Below are 15,327 nucleotides of genomic sequence, written 5' to 3'. Positions count from 1 at the left end.
GGGCACGAACCCGTATCCCCTGCATCGGCAGGCGGACTCTCAACCACTGCGCCACCAGGGAGGCCCTAAAGAGTTCTTTTAAAGTTTGCATCTACCAGTGTTAACGTCTAGAGTTTCTATTGGCTATTTTTATCTTGTTGCCTTGTCTCCTCACGTGACTCGTTATTTTATTTTGCTTGACAAATCCTATATTTGCTAAAATAGTTTGTGGAAATAAATTGTCTAGAATAATGTTATTTTCCTCCAGAAAAGATTTTTAAAATCAGTTCTGCTACCTATCTGGAACACTGGAACTCTAGTATCATCTCAGTCCAAACTCATGGCTTCAGAGGATTTGATGCTATGCTGCAGCTCCTTTGAGGGCCTGTGTACTTGTTCCACTTTACTATGACTCCTAGGGTACAGCCCTTCAATGTTCCAACCCTAAGCAAAAGGATTCCCTTGGCCCCCACATACATAAAACCTGAATTCAAATCTCTGTTCTCCTAGTCCTATGAGGCTATCTAAGTCGCTTCTCAGCTTTTCAGACACGCTTTATGAAATCTGTAAAAGCTCCCAGGAGACAAATAGCCCCAAATTCTAGATTCACCATTCTAGATCTCCATCTTCTAGATATACGTATATATTGAATATAAATTCATGGAGATACAGATCAGATCTATGTAACTACTATGCCATCAATTGCAAGATGCGCCATGCATTTAATAATTAGTTTTTGGTGGAGAGGGGAGATGGCTGTGCAGGAAAGATGCACAGTGAAATGTCCATACTAATGGTCAGATACTTCTTGGTTCCAGAAACATTAACATGGAAAAATATTTTAATATGTCATGTAGTAAATATATCAAGTAAGTGTGTTTACTTTAAAGAAATAGCATCTAAGGGAATTCCCTGGTGGTTCAGTGGTTAGGACTCCACGCTGTTACTGCTGAGGGCTGGGGTTCCATCCCTAGTCAGGGAACTGAGATCCCATAAGCTGTGCGGCGTGGCCAACAACAGCAAAAAAATAGCATCTAAGCAAGTTAGAGATCCACTAACATGTCTTAACACCTTACAGGAAACCCAGAGAGGATAAAGCTTTCCAGTGACTCAGTTTCAATTTGTAATGCCTGGGAGACCTAAGCCTGGCTCCAAGCTGGCTCTTTGGAATCTTTAGAATACCCTGGTTATCTGATATAATGATAGTGACAGAGTTATGAAAAATATCCACACTTGACTACGTTATGGAAACATGCATACATGGGACATATTTTGTCTATTTAGGAACTTGGATGTGAAATATAAAGCAGAGAGAGCCACAATTCCAGATTCACTGAAAAGCTTTGGAAGTAACCTCATTTGTTCTCTTAATTCAATTGCTGCTTTACATGTGGCACCTTTGGAGATGTGAATCAACATGGTTGCATGTGTTTTCTATGGCCATCTCCCAGCCAGACACCTTCAGGGTCATTATCAAGCAAAGTAGTTTTTGGAGCCCATTTGTTCTTTCACATTCCTGTGGCATGAAGGAAAACGTGGAATGGCTCCTGCCTTCTCTGTTTATGACTAATGGAGTAGTTAACAGCACTAATGGGATGTTTTCTCCTAGCTGGCCACAGAATTACTTCTCCACAAGGATTCCATGGGTCAGGAATTCAGATAGGGCACAATGGGAAAGGCTTGTCTCTGCTCTATAATGTCTAAGGCTGAGCTGGAAAGACTCACAGGCTGCCTAACTCAATAGCTGGGGGCTAGAATCACCTGGAGGCATCTGCATTCACATTTCTGGTAGTTAATGCTGGCTATTGGCTGGGACATCAGTTGGGGCTATTGGTGAGAGTACATACATAAGGCATTTCCATGTGGCCTGGGTTTCCTAGGACTTCATAGATAGTATCTTAAAAGTAAATGTCCCCAGAAATCTGACCATGGGTTTTTCCGACCTACCCTCAGAAGTCACACAGTATCACTCCTGCTGTATTCTACTGGTCGAGGCAGTACTATGCTGTCCCTGATTCACAGGGAGAGGACATAAACCCCACTTCTCAATGGGAGCAATGTGAAAGAATTTGGGGCCATATTTTATTTTATTTTTTAAAATTTATTTAAATTTATCCTCTTTTTAAATTGATCTGATGACTCTCAACTTTTATTTATTTGGCCTCGCCACAGGGCATGCGGGATCTTAGTTCCCTGACCAGGGATCGAATCCGTGCCCCCTGCAATGGAAGCGTGGAGTCTTAACCACTGGACCGCCAGGGAAGTCCCTCGTGGTTATATTTTAAAACCTCCATACCATCTTCCTCTTCCCATCGATGCAGATGAATATCCACAGAGAAAAAGAGATAAAGAATATATATCAAATAGTTAAGAGTTATTACCTCTGAGGTGGGGAAGAAGAGAGAAACTCACTTTGCACTTCATATATATCTGTATTATTTGAAATTTTTACAAGCATTTTTTTCTTTTGTAACTTAAAAGGAAATTCAGAATAACAAAGTAAAGAGGAAAAAACTGTGACAGAACTCCAGAAAAATGTTTTTATTAACATTTTTGTTTTTATATTTTGTTTAACATTTTGTTTTTATATTTAACTCAAAACAAGAATATACTGGAAGCCACAGCCCATTGCACTCTGACTATCCTGGCACCTCTATTGAGCCCCGTATCAGCCCTAATGGCAAGGCGGGGTGAGTTGGCAGGAGAGCCCCCAGCTGGCCTGACTTACCCCAGGCTGCCGTCCGCCAGCCAGCCCGTGGTGCACACGGAGAAGGCACAGTCCTGCACCACCCTCCGCAGCTCGTCCGCAGACACCAGGTGAGCGCCTCTGCTCTTGCAGGAAAGCCGAGCGGCCTCTAGTTCCAGGCCCTGAAAGCCATTCTGAGACTCCAGCACAAAGAGCTTCCCTGTGTGAGGACAAGCACGGACACAGGCTGACTCTAGGATCCATGGGAATTTAGTCTCAGCAAACTCACCCTCTGGCAGATGCCCATCAGAACTGTAGTTTCCCACTTGCCTAAAGATCCAAGTGCAGCAACTACCCCATTGCATTCGTCCCTGGACTGTGATGACAGTTACACTGGTGTTTCAATCTATTTTTACCTCTTAACTTAAAAAAAAATTTAACTGCCTGTTCTGGCATGTTTATCTGGATAAGCCCTTCAAATCTTCCTTTTAAAAAGATGTTTAGCAGCATTATTTACAATTGCCAAGACATGGAAACATCCTCAGTGTCCATCAACAGATGAATGGATAAAGAAGATACGGTATACATATATATACAATGGAATACTACTCAGCCATTAAAAAAGCACAAAATTTTGCCATTTGGAGCAACATGGATAGACTTGGGAGGGCACTGTGCTAGGTGAAATAAGCCAGACAGAGAATTGATATCACCTATACATGGAATCTAAAAAGTACAACAAACTAGTGAATATAACAACAAAGAAGCAGACTTGCAGATATAAAGAACACATTAGTGGTTACTAGTTGGGGGAGAGAAAGGGGGGGCAATATGGGGGTTGGGGAGTGGGAGGTACAAACTATTGAGTGTAAGATAGGCTCAAGGATATATTGTATAACACAGGGAATACAGCCAATATTTTGTAATACCTGTAAATTGAAGGTAACCTTTAAAATTGTATAAAAATAAAAAATTAAATAAAAATAAGTAAATAAAAAAGATGTTTTACAAACACCAAGTGCCAAGGCTCATCGTCCTAGGTTCCCTTAGGTTGGGTCACTTGGTGTCCAAGACCCTGATTCAGCCTCAGCTCTGCCTTCCTCTGCTGCCCCAGCCCTGGGGTGACCACAGACAGCAGGTTGCTTCCCTTCTCTCTGTCCCATTGTCTCAGGACATTTTCAGGTCCTTCCTACAGTGAGTGCGCTGTATTTCTCCCCACTGGACAAGACAGCAGCAGCCACGTCTGGTGCACCCTGGCTGCCTGCACCACATCAATCTATGGGCAGGTAGCAGGCCTTGAAAAATGTGCGACAGATGGGTGGAATAGGATGTGAGCTCAGGCAGAGTTGGAAGCTGAGTCTGAAAGCAAAGGACAGCTTTAGGCAAGAAAACCATGGTGCAGGAGGGAGTGCTGGGGTCCCCAGGGCCTCTCGGAAGGATGAAACAGTGCCTTGGGTGACCCTGTCAAGCTTAAGATAAAGGCAGGGGAGAAGAAACCCACTTAAAATGGTATACTTCACTTCCATCTGTCAGCAAAATTATCATAATAAATTGATTTTATTAGAATAAGAGACTTAACTGTCATCTACTGCAAAATGATTGCAACAAATACAGTCATCTCTCCATCTTTGGAACCAAAAGCTATAATAAAAAATGCAAAAACTTTTCACAGTAAACATATCTGTAGGTGACTGGAGCTCCCTCAGATATGGTGACAATGTGCAGTACATGACCTGAACAACTATACTTGATGGTCCTACCTGGAGAAGTAAGCATGCACCCCAAGACACTTTTGTATTAATAGCATTTGTCTATCTGGAAAAAAAATGCTATGAAATTAAACAGAGATTTTGATGGCCAAGCCCCTGTGCAAGAGAGATAAAAGTGAAAGCCCAGAGTTCACATGATGTAGGGAATCTGATAGCCCTCTCCTCCCCACTCTACCACTGTCACATGCACACATGAATCTGAGAGTCTGAAGGGTTAAAGTCTCAAGATAAGAGTGAACAAGGATAAAAAATATCCCCTTCCCTCATTCTCAAGAACTGTTGAATGAGCTGTCTTGGTGCTAGGAGGCCAAGTGCTAATGCTGATTTGGAATTGTAGTTCTAACAAAAATTTATGCCTAAGACACTTCAAGCCATGGATTTAGCTTAAAGTGGCCTGAGACTGACATTTATCCAGACACCTGATAGGAAAAATTGTAACTAACTCCTCTCTGGAGAAAAAAAACCCCTTCATTTTATGCTTCAGGAAATCCCATACAAATGCTTATTCAAAGGCCATGACTACTGAAGTAAAAACAGTGAAGTGTACAAGGAAACAAGGCACCATGAGTGAGAAGCAACAGATACCACATGTAGCAGAAACTGACCTAAAAATAAGTCCAATACTGGTATTAACAGGCACAGATTATAGAACAGTCATGATTACTATATTTAAAGAGATAAAAGACAAGTTTGAAAATATCTGCAAAGAATAGGAAATGATAAAAAGTGCTTAGCTGATCTGAAAAAAGCACAAAATAGGGCTTCTAGAAATTAAAAATACAATGATAAATTTAAAATGCAATAAATGTTTTTGGCTGAATATCAGATGCATTTAAACAAAGAACTTAACCTTGAAAAAGAAAGCAGAAGGAGACTTCCCTGGTGGTGCAGTGGTTAAAGCCCCATGCTCTCTATGCAGGGGGCCCAGGTTCGATCACTCGTCAGGGAACTAGATCCCATATGCATGCCGCAGCTAAGAGTTCACATGCCACAACTAAGGAGCCCACGTGCTGCAACTAAGGAGCTGGCAAGCTGCAACTTGTGAGCTGCAACTAAGGAGCCCGCGTGCCACAACTAAGGAGCCCACCTGCTGCAACTAAGGAGCCCACTTGCATCAACTAAGACCCAGTGCAACCAAATAAATAAATATTAAAAAAAATCAGAAGACATCATCCAAAATGTAGTAAAGAAACAAGAAAAGATGAAAAATATTCGGATAATAAAGAGACATGAAGGAAGGAATAAGGATTTTAAAAAAATTAATTATTGGCCATGTTGGGTCTTTGTTGCTGTGTGTGGGCTTTCTCTAGTTGTGGCGAGCGGGGGCTACTCTGTTGCAGTGCATGGGCTTCTCATTGCAGTAGCTTCTTTTGTTGTGGAGCACGGGCTCTAGGTGCACGGGTTTCAGTAGTTGTGGCACGTGGGCTCAGCAGTTGAGGCTTGTGAGCTGTAGAGCACAGGCTTAGTAGTGTGGCGCGTGGGCTTTGTTGCTCTGTAGCATGTGGGATCTTCCCAGACCAGGGCTCAAACCCATGTCCCCTGCGTTGGCAGGTGGATTCTTAACCACTGCGCCACCAGGGAAGTCCCAAGAATAAGGATTAACATATACTTTAATCAGAATTCCCAGAGAGGAGAGAAAAAAATGAGGTGGAAGTGATATCTGAAGACAAAATGCCTGTGAATTTTATAGAACTGATAAATATTCCAATACATGGATTGAATAAGTCCAACAACAAATCCCAATATGGAAAATACCTATAAGTATATATATACCAGTGATGCTGCAAAATGGTAAAGACAAAGAAAATATTGTCAAAGCAGATAGAGAGGGGCTTCCGTGGTGGCGCAGTGGTTAAGAATCCGCCTGCCAACGCAGGGGACACGGGTTCGAGCCCTGGGCCAGGAAGATCCCACATGCCGCGGAGCAACTAAGCCTGTGCACCACAACTACTGAGCCTGGGCTCTAGAGCCCGCGAGCCACAACTACTGAGCCCACGCGCTGCAACTACTGAAGCCCGCGCGCCTAGAGCCCGTGCTCTTCAACAGGAGAAGCCACCGCAATGTGAAGCCCGCGCACCACAATGAAGAGCAGCCCCCACTCGCCGCAACTAGAGAAAAGCCCGCACACAGCAACGAAGACCCAACGCAGCCAAAAATAAATAAATTTAGAAAAAAAAAAAAAAAAAAAGCAGATAGAAGGGAGAGAATACTTTCAAAGTAGCAGCAGTTTGAGTGCTGTCTTCTAAAACAATAGCAATGGAAGCAAGGATACAATTACTAGCAAAAAATAGCTGCAAATTTAGAATTCTATACTCACTGAAAATATATTTCAAAGAACAAAGATGAAACAAATGTATTTTTTCAGATAAGCCAAAATCAAGGTGGTTTGCCACCAGCAGATCCTCCTTGTAGGAAATAGTAAAAGAAGTATTTCAGGCAGAAAGAAAATTATTTGAGAGGCAAGATGGAATGGAAAGGGGGAAAAAATCAATACACGGTTAAATAAAAGTGAACATTGATTGTATAAAATGGCACCCAACAGCAGCAGAATACACATTCTTCTCAAGTGCGCATGGAACATTCTTCAGGGTAGACCATATGCTAGGCAATAAAATAAGCCATAATAAATTTAAAAGGATTATAATTGTACAAAGCATTTTCTCTAATTACTATGGGGTAGAATTAGAAATTAATAACATAAATAAATTGGGAAATTCATAAATAAATAGAAATGAAACCAAGCACTTCTAAATAACTGATGAGACAAGGAGAAACCACAAAATTAGAAAATATTTTGAGATGAATGAAGGCAAAACCTGCTAAACCTTATGGGATGCAGTTAATGCACTGCATAGAGGGGAATTTATAACTATAAATGCCCACATTAAAATAAGAAAAATTATCTCAAATAAAAATCCTATCACACCAGTCAGAATGGCCATCATCAAAAAATCTACAAACAATAAATGCTGGAGAGGGTGTGGAGAAAAGGGAACCCTCATACACTGTTGGTGGGAATGTAAGTTGATACAGCCACTATGGAGAACAGTATGGACGTTCCTTAAAAAACTAAAAATAGAACTACCATATGACCCAGCAATCCCACTACTGGGCATATACCCTGAGAAAACCATAATTCAAAAGGAGTCATGTACCACAATGTTCACTGCAGCTCTATTTACAGTAGCCAGGACATGGAAGCAACCTTAGTGTCTATCAACAATGAATCGATAAAGAAGATGTGGCACATATATACAATGGAATATTACTGAGCCATAAAAAGAAACGAAATTGAGTTATTTGTAGTGAGGTGGGTGGACCTAGAGTCTGTCATACAGAGTGAAGTAAGTCAGAAAGAGAAAAACAAATACCGTATACTAACACATATATATATGGAATCTTAAAAAAAAAAAAAAAAAAGGTCATGAAGAACCTAGGGGCAAGACGGGAATAAAGACTCAGACCTACTAGAGAATGGACTTGAGAACACGGGGAGGGGGAAGGGTAAGCTGGGACAAAGTGAGAGAGTGGTAGTGTATATATGGACATATATACACTACCAAATGTAAAATAGATAGCTAGTGGGAAGCAGTCGCATAGCACAGGGAGATCAGCTCGGTGCTTTGTGACCAGCTAGAAGGGTGGGATAGGGAGGTTGGGAGGGAGGGAGATGCAAGAGGGAAGAGATATGGGGATATATGTATATGTATAACTGATTCACTTTGTTATAAAGGAGAAACTAACACACCATTGCAAAGCAATTATACTCCAATAAAAATGTTAAAAAATAAAAATCCTAACCTGTTGGAAAACACTGGAAAAGAAGAGCAAACTAAACCCAAAGCAATCAGAAGAAGGAAATAATAAGAATTAAAGCAAAAATTAATGACATAGAAAAGGAAAAACAATAAAGAAAATCAGTAAAACCAAAAGTTGGTTTTTGGGAAGGTCAACAAAATTGACAAACGTTTAGTTAAAATGACCAAGAAAAAAAAAGAAAGAAGACTTGAATTACTAAAACAGGAATGAGAGGACAGTTATTACTCCAACCTTATGGAAATACAAAGATTATAAAGGACTACTATAAGCAACTGTATGCCAGACTTCCCTGGCGGTCCAGTGGTTGGGACTCCGTGCTTCCGGTGCAGGGGACGCAGGGATGCCTGGTTGGGGAACTAGGATCCCACATGCCACACGGCATGGCCAAAAAAACCCCCCAAAACCCTAAAACAACTGTATGCCAAAAATTAGGTAATGCGTATGAAATGGAAAAATTCCTAAAAAGACACAAACTACTGAAATTGACTCAAGAAGAAATAGAAAATATGAATAGACCTTTAACAAGTAAAGAGATTGATTTAGTAATTTAAAATTACCCAGAAAGAAAAGCACATGTTCAGATGGCTTCACTGATGAATTCTACCAAATAGCTAAAAAGAACTTGATATCAATTCTCTATAAACTCATCTAAAAAATAGAACAGGAGGGAACAACACTTCCCGGCTTTTTCTATGAGGCCACCATTGCCCTAATGCCAAAACCAGACAAAAGACACTGCAAGAAAAGAAAACTACAGGCCATTATCTCTTATAAATATAGACACAAAAGTCCTCAACAAAAATACTAGCAAACTAAATCCAGCAGCATAAAAAAAAAATTATATACCATGACCAAGTGGGATCTATCCCAGGAATACAAGGTTGGTTTATATCCCCAAATCAATTAATATAATACAACTTATCAATAGAATAAAGGACAAAAACTACATGACCATCTCAATAGATGCAGAAAGGCACTTGACAAAATTCAGTACCCTTTCATGATAAAAAAACATTCAACAAACTAAGAAGGGAGGGGAATATCTTCAACCTGATAAAGAGCATCTACAAAAATCCCATAGCTTACATCACACTTGGTGGTGAAAGACTGAATACCTTCCTCTAAGATCAAGGATGTCTGCTCTTGCCACTTCTATTCAACATTGTACTGGCAGTTCTCTCCAAGGCAATTAGGCAAGAAGATGAAATAAAAGCCATCCAGGTTGGAAAGAAGTAAAACTATATTTGCAAATGACGTGATCTTGCATATAGAAAATCCTAAGAAATCCACTAAAAAAACTACTAGAACAGTTCAGCAAGGTTGCAGTAAAACATTTTTACTTAAGTGACAAAAATCTGTGCAGAAATTAAGTAGGTCATCTCTTCTGATTGTAAAACTTTTCCCTAGGATTCCATTTACACACATGGTTTCAAAGGCCATCTTGACATGGATGACTCACATTTTTCTCTTCAGTCCAGACCCTTTCCATTCACCCCATCCTCCTCTCCACCCCCACCCTCTCTCACCTGCACAAGTGAAATAGCACCCTACATGGTCTCTCCACGTCCAATCTTGCCCTGGTGCCATCCATTCTTCCTACTCTCAGGGTGAGCTTCTCAAAGTGCAAACCTGATCAGTCTCTCTTTTTTGGATTAAAACAAAACTTGGCCCCATATCAGTTTCCCCAGCATCATCTCAAACTACTTCTACCTTGGACTCTGGGCTCCAGTCACTCTGTTTCTTTTTTTTTTTTTTTTTTTTTTTGCGGTATGCGGGCCTCTCACTGTTGTGGCCTCTCCCGTTGCGGAGCACAGGCTCCGGACGTGCAGGCTCAACGGCCATGGCTCACGGACCCAGCTGCTCCGCGGCATGTGGGATCTTCCCGGCCTGGGGCACGAACCCGTGTCCCCTGCATCGGCAGGCAGACTCTCAACCACTGCGCCACCAGGGAAGCCCCAGTCACTCTGTTTCTTAACACATGTCCCACTTTCTCTGCCACTCATAGTTTCTCTGTACATGCTATTCTCTATCCAGATCCTCTTTCTTCCCCCCTTTGCCTAGTTAATTCTTACTTATCTTTCAGATCCTCCTACGCCAAGTCAAAAATCTCTTAATATATGCCCTCATAATACCTCCGTCCTTTAATCTTATCACTTATCAAAATCACAAGTTCATATTTCATTCGTATAATTATTTGCTTAATGACTCTCTCCCTCATTGGATTTTAAGCTCCCTGATAGCAAGGACCTCTTTCTCCTCACCGTTCTATCCTCAACAGCAAGGACAGAACCTAGCATATGGTAGACACTCAAATTATCTGTTGAATTAATGAATCTTTTCCTGCAGTCTTTACCCAAACACAGTTAATTTGCATTCAGTTAATGCGAAGATTTTTCTGTTTCAAAAGTGTTTTAAAATTACAGTAGCAGGTCTCTTTTATGTATAAGATACACATCTAATTAGTCCAATGTAACACTAAATGTTTTTCATTTGAGTTTGACTTATTTTTGAATAAGTCTATGGAATTTTTAATAACTCCAAATTCTCTCTTCAAATGTCTTAACACATCAGTTTAGCTGCACATTTCTTCTTCCTCCTTCCATCACTGTAGAACATAAATACCTAAATGTGAAAAGTGGTAGTTAAGCATATATTTAGTAAGGAAAAGAATCCTTTTATAAATAGATTCTAATTCTTCAATGGCTCTATTATAAAAGTTGGAGCTTAGCAAATGGAGTTTCTTGAAAGCAAATTTACCTATAGTTCTCCATTGCGGAAGAAGGAAGGAAAGGAGAAGGGAGAAACGGAGTCATTTCTGGCAAGTGTTAACAAGAAAATATGCCTGGTGCTGTCGTTACTTTCTCCTTATCCAATGATATTTCTGTCTTAAATTTTCTATGACCCACATCAAGCCAGATAGGCACAAAATATTGATCCATATCCATCTGGCATTCCACTTAAGCAGTTATAATGGGGTGAAACTCTAAAGCCTCATGGGTTGCAGAGATATTTCTTTAAAAGGAATTAAAATTGGTACAATAGTATACATTGATCAAAGGTTAATACTAGCTCCAATTTATTCTACTTGCATTCTTTAAAATCAGCTTAATTTTCATGACTCAATGTCAGGCCAAAAAGTACTACAGTAAAGAATTAACAGGGACTTCCCTGGTGGTGCAGTGGTTAAGAATCTGCCTGCCAATGTAGGGGAAACGGGTTCGAGCCCTGGTCCGGGAAGATCCCACATGCCGTGGAGCAACTAAGCCCGTGAGCCACAACTACTGAGCCCGCGCTCTAGAGCCTGCGAGCCACAACGAGCCACAACTACTGAGCCTGAGTGCCACAACTGCTGAAGCCCGTGCGCCTAGAGCCCAGTGCTCCTCGACAAGAGAAGCCACTGCAATGAGAAGCCTGTGCACCTCAACGACGAAGTAGCCCCCACTAGCCTCAACTAAAGGAAGCCCTCGTGCAGCAACGAAGACCCAATGCAGCCAAAAAATAAATAAGTGAATAAAAATTAAAAAAAAAAGAATTAACAGTGGATTGGCTGCTACTAGGTATGGGATTTCTTTTTGGGTGATGAAAATTTTCAGAAATGAGAGAGTGGTGATGGTTGATGACTGTACTAAAAACACTTGGATCGTGCATTTTAAAATGGTAACTTTTACATGAATTTTATCTCAATTAAAAATTAACAGTGATCACTAGGAGCCTTTAAAGTTAACAGTGTTTTCCCCTCTAACACTCTCTCTGAGCATATGGAGAAAAAAGACAGTCATCCTTAATTAGGAGCAAAGAGTTCTACAAGCTGGCACTTAGGACAAAGAGAACCCAAAATTCTAAGATACTATCTGGAGGTTTTCCCCTTGCTTTCTCCTTTCCCTAACCACCATGCTTCTTTTTGTCAAATTTTCTCTCTGCACCCAATATTGTTTGCTAAATAGCGATGACATTTTAAAATATACAAAGCATCCTAAATCAGCTGAGGGTTTTTCTCCTTCATCAATCTAATCTGTCCCAAGCTTGGATTTACTAGTAACCCCTCATGGATGTGAGAACATGCTAGCTTCTTTTCTTTTAGATCCTTCTGCACCAAGTCAACGGGGTTTTGTTCCAAAATCAAAACACAGCTGAATTAGCTTTTTGAAACTGAACTGATATAAGGCTGTGATCCTGCTAAGTTTAGGGAAGTATTGAAATCTGAATTCAGGTTGAAAAAACAAAAAGATGGGTCAATTCTCAGAACCCACAAAAATCTGGTCCTTACCTATTTCCTCTAGCTTTTAAAAAATGTTTTTAATTATATTTTAAATATATTTATTTCATTTATTTATATTTGGCTGTGTTGGGTCTTTGTTGCTGTGCATGGGCTCTCTCTAGTTGCTGAGAGTGGGGGCTACTGGGCTACTCTTTGTTGTGGTGCGCGGGCTTCTCATTGCGGTGGATTCTCTTTGTCACAGAGCACTGGGCTCTAGGCATGCGGGCTTCAGTAGTTGTGCCGTGTAGGCTTAGTAGTTGTAGCCTGCGGGATCTAGAACGCAGGCTCAGTAGCTGTGGCACACAGGCTTCGTTGCTCCGCGGCATGTGGGAATCTTCCCGGACCGGGGCTCGAACCCGTGTCCCCTGCATCGGCAGGCGGATTCTTAACCACTGCGCCACCAGGGAAGCCCTGTCTAGCTTCTTGTTGAAGGAGAGCCTCACCTTGAACTTTCCGCTCCAGCCACTCTACCATTTATCCCATTTCCCCCGCGACTCACAGGACCTTTGCACGTGCTATTTCCTCTCCCCAAGACCCTTTCCTCTCTCTTTTGCCTAGCTGATTTCCACTCATCTTTCAGATCTTCCAGGACCAAGCCAAAACGCCAAGGGAGTCTTGTAATCACTGGCCTTGCCATTCGGAGCACAGTTAATAGACGTGGGAAATTATGTCTCGGCAGAGGAGGTTCCAGGGCACTCTAGACGTGATTTCATTTTAAAGACCTTTCAAGGAGATCTTGGAAAGCTAGAGGCGGGCCTGCAGGACCAAAGCACAGGCTTTCTCTTGTGTATTAAGGAGTGGTTCAGGGGCCCTGTGGGGGCGTTTGGGCGTGCGGGGACTCGGTGAACTGCAAGAGGGAGACGGGGTCGCAGGACAGCTGCGCTCCTTGTTTCCTCCCAGGCTGGTTGTGTTCCGGGCTCGTCCGAGGGGGCACCCCCGGCGAGCTTCACTTTCCCCACCGAGAACCCACGCGCCACCCTGGGCCCGCCGCCTCGCGGGCACTCCCCAGACACTCACCCTCCGCCCGCACGGAGAGCCCTGGCAGGCCGAGCAGGAGCAGCGCCGCCGCCCAGAGCCGGGTGCGGGAGTCGGGTCCCTTGGCAGCCATGGTCCGGGCGTCCATGGGCGGATGGCTGGAGCGCGGGCTCTGGCTGCGCGGCAATTGGGGGTGCCCGCGCCACTGCGCCGCGCGCGCCACTCGGCTCCGCATGCTGTGCTCTGTTCGCGCGTCGCAGGCTTCGCGCCCGGCGCGCAGACAGGGAGGAGCGCGGGGAACCAGGGAGGCTGGGGATGCCAGATCCGCAGCGCTGGGGCCCCGAACTCCCAGGGGGTCCAGTACTCGGCGCCGGGGAGGCGGCTGTAGCCGGGCTCCGCCTTCGTGCTGGGCACCTGGGGGCCTTGGTGCCAAAAGAGGCTGCGCCGAACGAACGGCGAGCTCCCTGGGCGCCTCCGGGGCAGAGGGGAAGGGCGCGTGGAGGCGGGGAGAGCGGAGAGCCCTCTGCAGGGAACCCCCGCCTGCCTGGGGACCCTCTGCAAAAGGGTGACGCAGTCTGAGAGGCCAACCCACCCCACACACCCCCGCCCCGGGAGGACCGTGAAAAAACTGATGCCTAACTCTGTACTCTGCCTCTTGACTTTGCAGCTGGCGTCCTCCTGTAGAGGAAGAATATTTTTACGAAAAAGAAAGCTCTAACTTGCCAACCTCACTCTGAGGAGTGAAACGCACGGAATAGCGACACTCCCCTTCCCTAAAAGGCCTGACAATCATTCACATGTGAGTGTAAATTAATTTACTTAACTGTTCATCTTGCAACAGCTAGCTGGTAACCTGAGGAGTGAGAATTCACATGTCTGGGCTGGAGGGAACCTTTGAAAGCCTGATTATTGCTGAGAATGGAGGGGAGGGGGCAGAAGGCACCTGCAGGAACTACGCATTGATTCCTTCAGGAGCTGTGCCTACTATCGCTTTTAGAATAGTCAATTGGATATTACTACCGAATCCTAATGAAATTTTAAAGTTTGTCTTTATTCAGACCTGTCCTGCCCTGTCCTAATTGGGGGAGATAGCATGCTCTAAAGGTTTATTTGGTACAACTGCTTTAGAGAACTGTTTGGCTGTTTCATATAAAGTTAAAATACACCTCCTTGAAGACACAGAATTCCACTCCTGGGTGTATATCCAAAAGAAATGAAAACATATGTGCACAAAAAGATTTAAACCCAAATTTCATAGCAGCTTTATTCACAATAATTAAAAACTGGAAGCAACCCAAATGTCATCAACCAACGAACAGAAAAACAAACGGTGTCATGTTTATGCAATAGAATACTCTTCATCAATAAGAGGAAGGAAATACTGATGCACTTAATAATGTGGATGAATCTCAAAAATATGATGAGTGAAAGAAGCTTTAGTAAAAGAGTTCATACTGTATGATTTCCTTTCTCTCTCTCTCTCTCTTTTTTTTTTTTGCCACACCGCGTGGCATGCGGAACTTCCTTGACCAGGGATGGAACCCACTCCCCCTGCAGTGGAAGTGCCAGGGAAGTCCCTGTATGATTTCATTTTTATATGAAGTTCACAAAGGGGCAGAACTAATCTGTGGTGAAAACAATACCATGGTTGCCTTTGAGGAGGTGGGAACACACTTCTGATGTAATGGGAACATTCTGTATCTTGATGAGGATGGCGGTCACCTGAGTGTACACACTTCTCAAACCTCACTAAACTATACACTTAAAATCTGTGCATTTTGAGCTTCCCTGGTGGCTCAGTGGTTGAGAGTCCGCCTGCCGATGCAGGGGACACGGATTTG

General features: G+C 42.9%; 1 protein-coding gene across 1 annotated transcript in view; it reads right to left on the bottom strand.

The window, feature by feature from the left end:
• Positions 1-13,619, bottom strand: part of SUSD5 (sushi domain containing 5) — a gene marked incomplete at both ends in the record, with an annotated part of 40,535 nt that extends 26,916 nt beyond the window's left edge. Inside the window, 2 exons of the mRNA XM_079713883.1 lie at positions 2,708-2,885; positions 13,529-13,619. Coding sequence (XP_079570009.1) covers positions 2,708-2,885; positions 13,529-13,619 — 269 coding nt within the window. The remainder of the gene's footprint in view (positions 1-2,707; positions 2,886-13,528) is intronic.
• Between the last annotated feature and the right edge of the window lie 1,708 nt (positions 13,620-15,327).

This window comes from Hyperoodon ampullatus, assembly GCF_949752795.1.
Source record: "Hyperoodon ampullatus genome assembly, chromosome: 10".
In the NCBI taxonomy this organism is placed as follows: Eukaryota; Metazoa; Chordata; class Mammalia; order Artiodactyla; family Ziphiidae; genus Hyperoodon; species Hyperoodon ampullatus.
The sequence above is the reverse complement of the archived record's forward strand: the minus strand, read 5'-3'. Positions and strand labels throughout refer to the sequence as shown.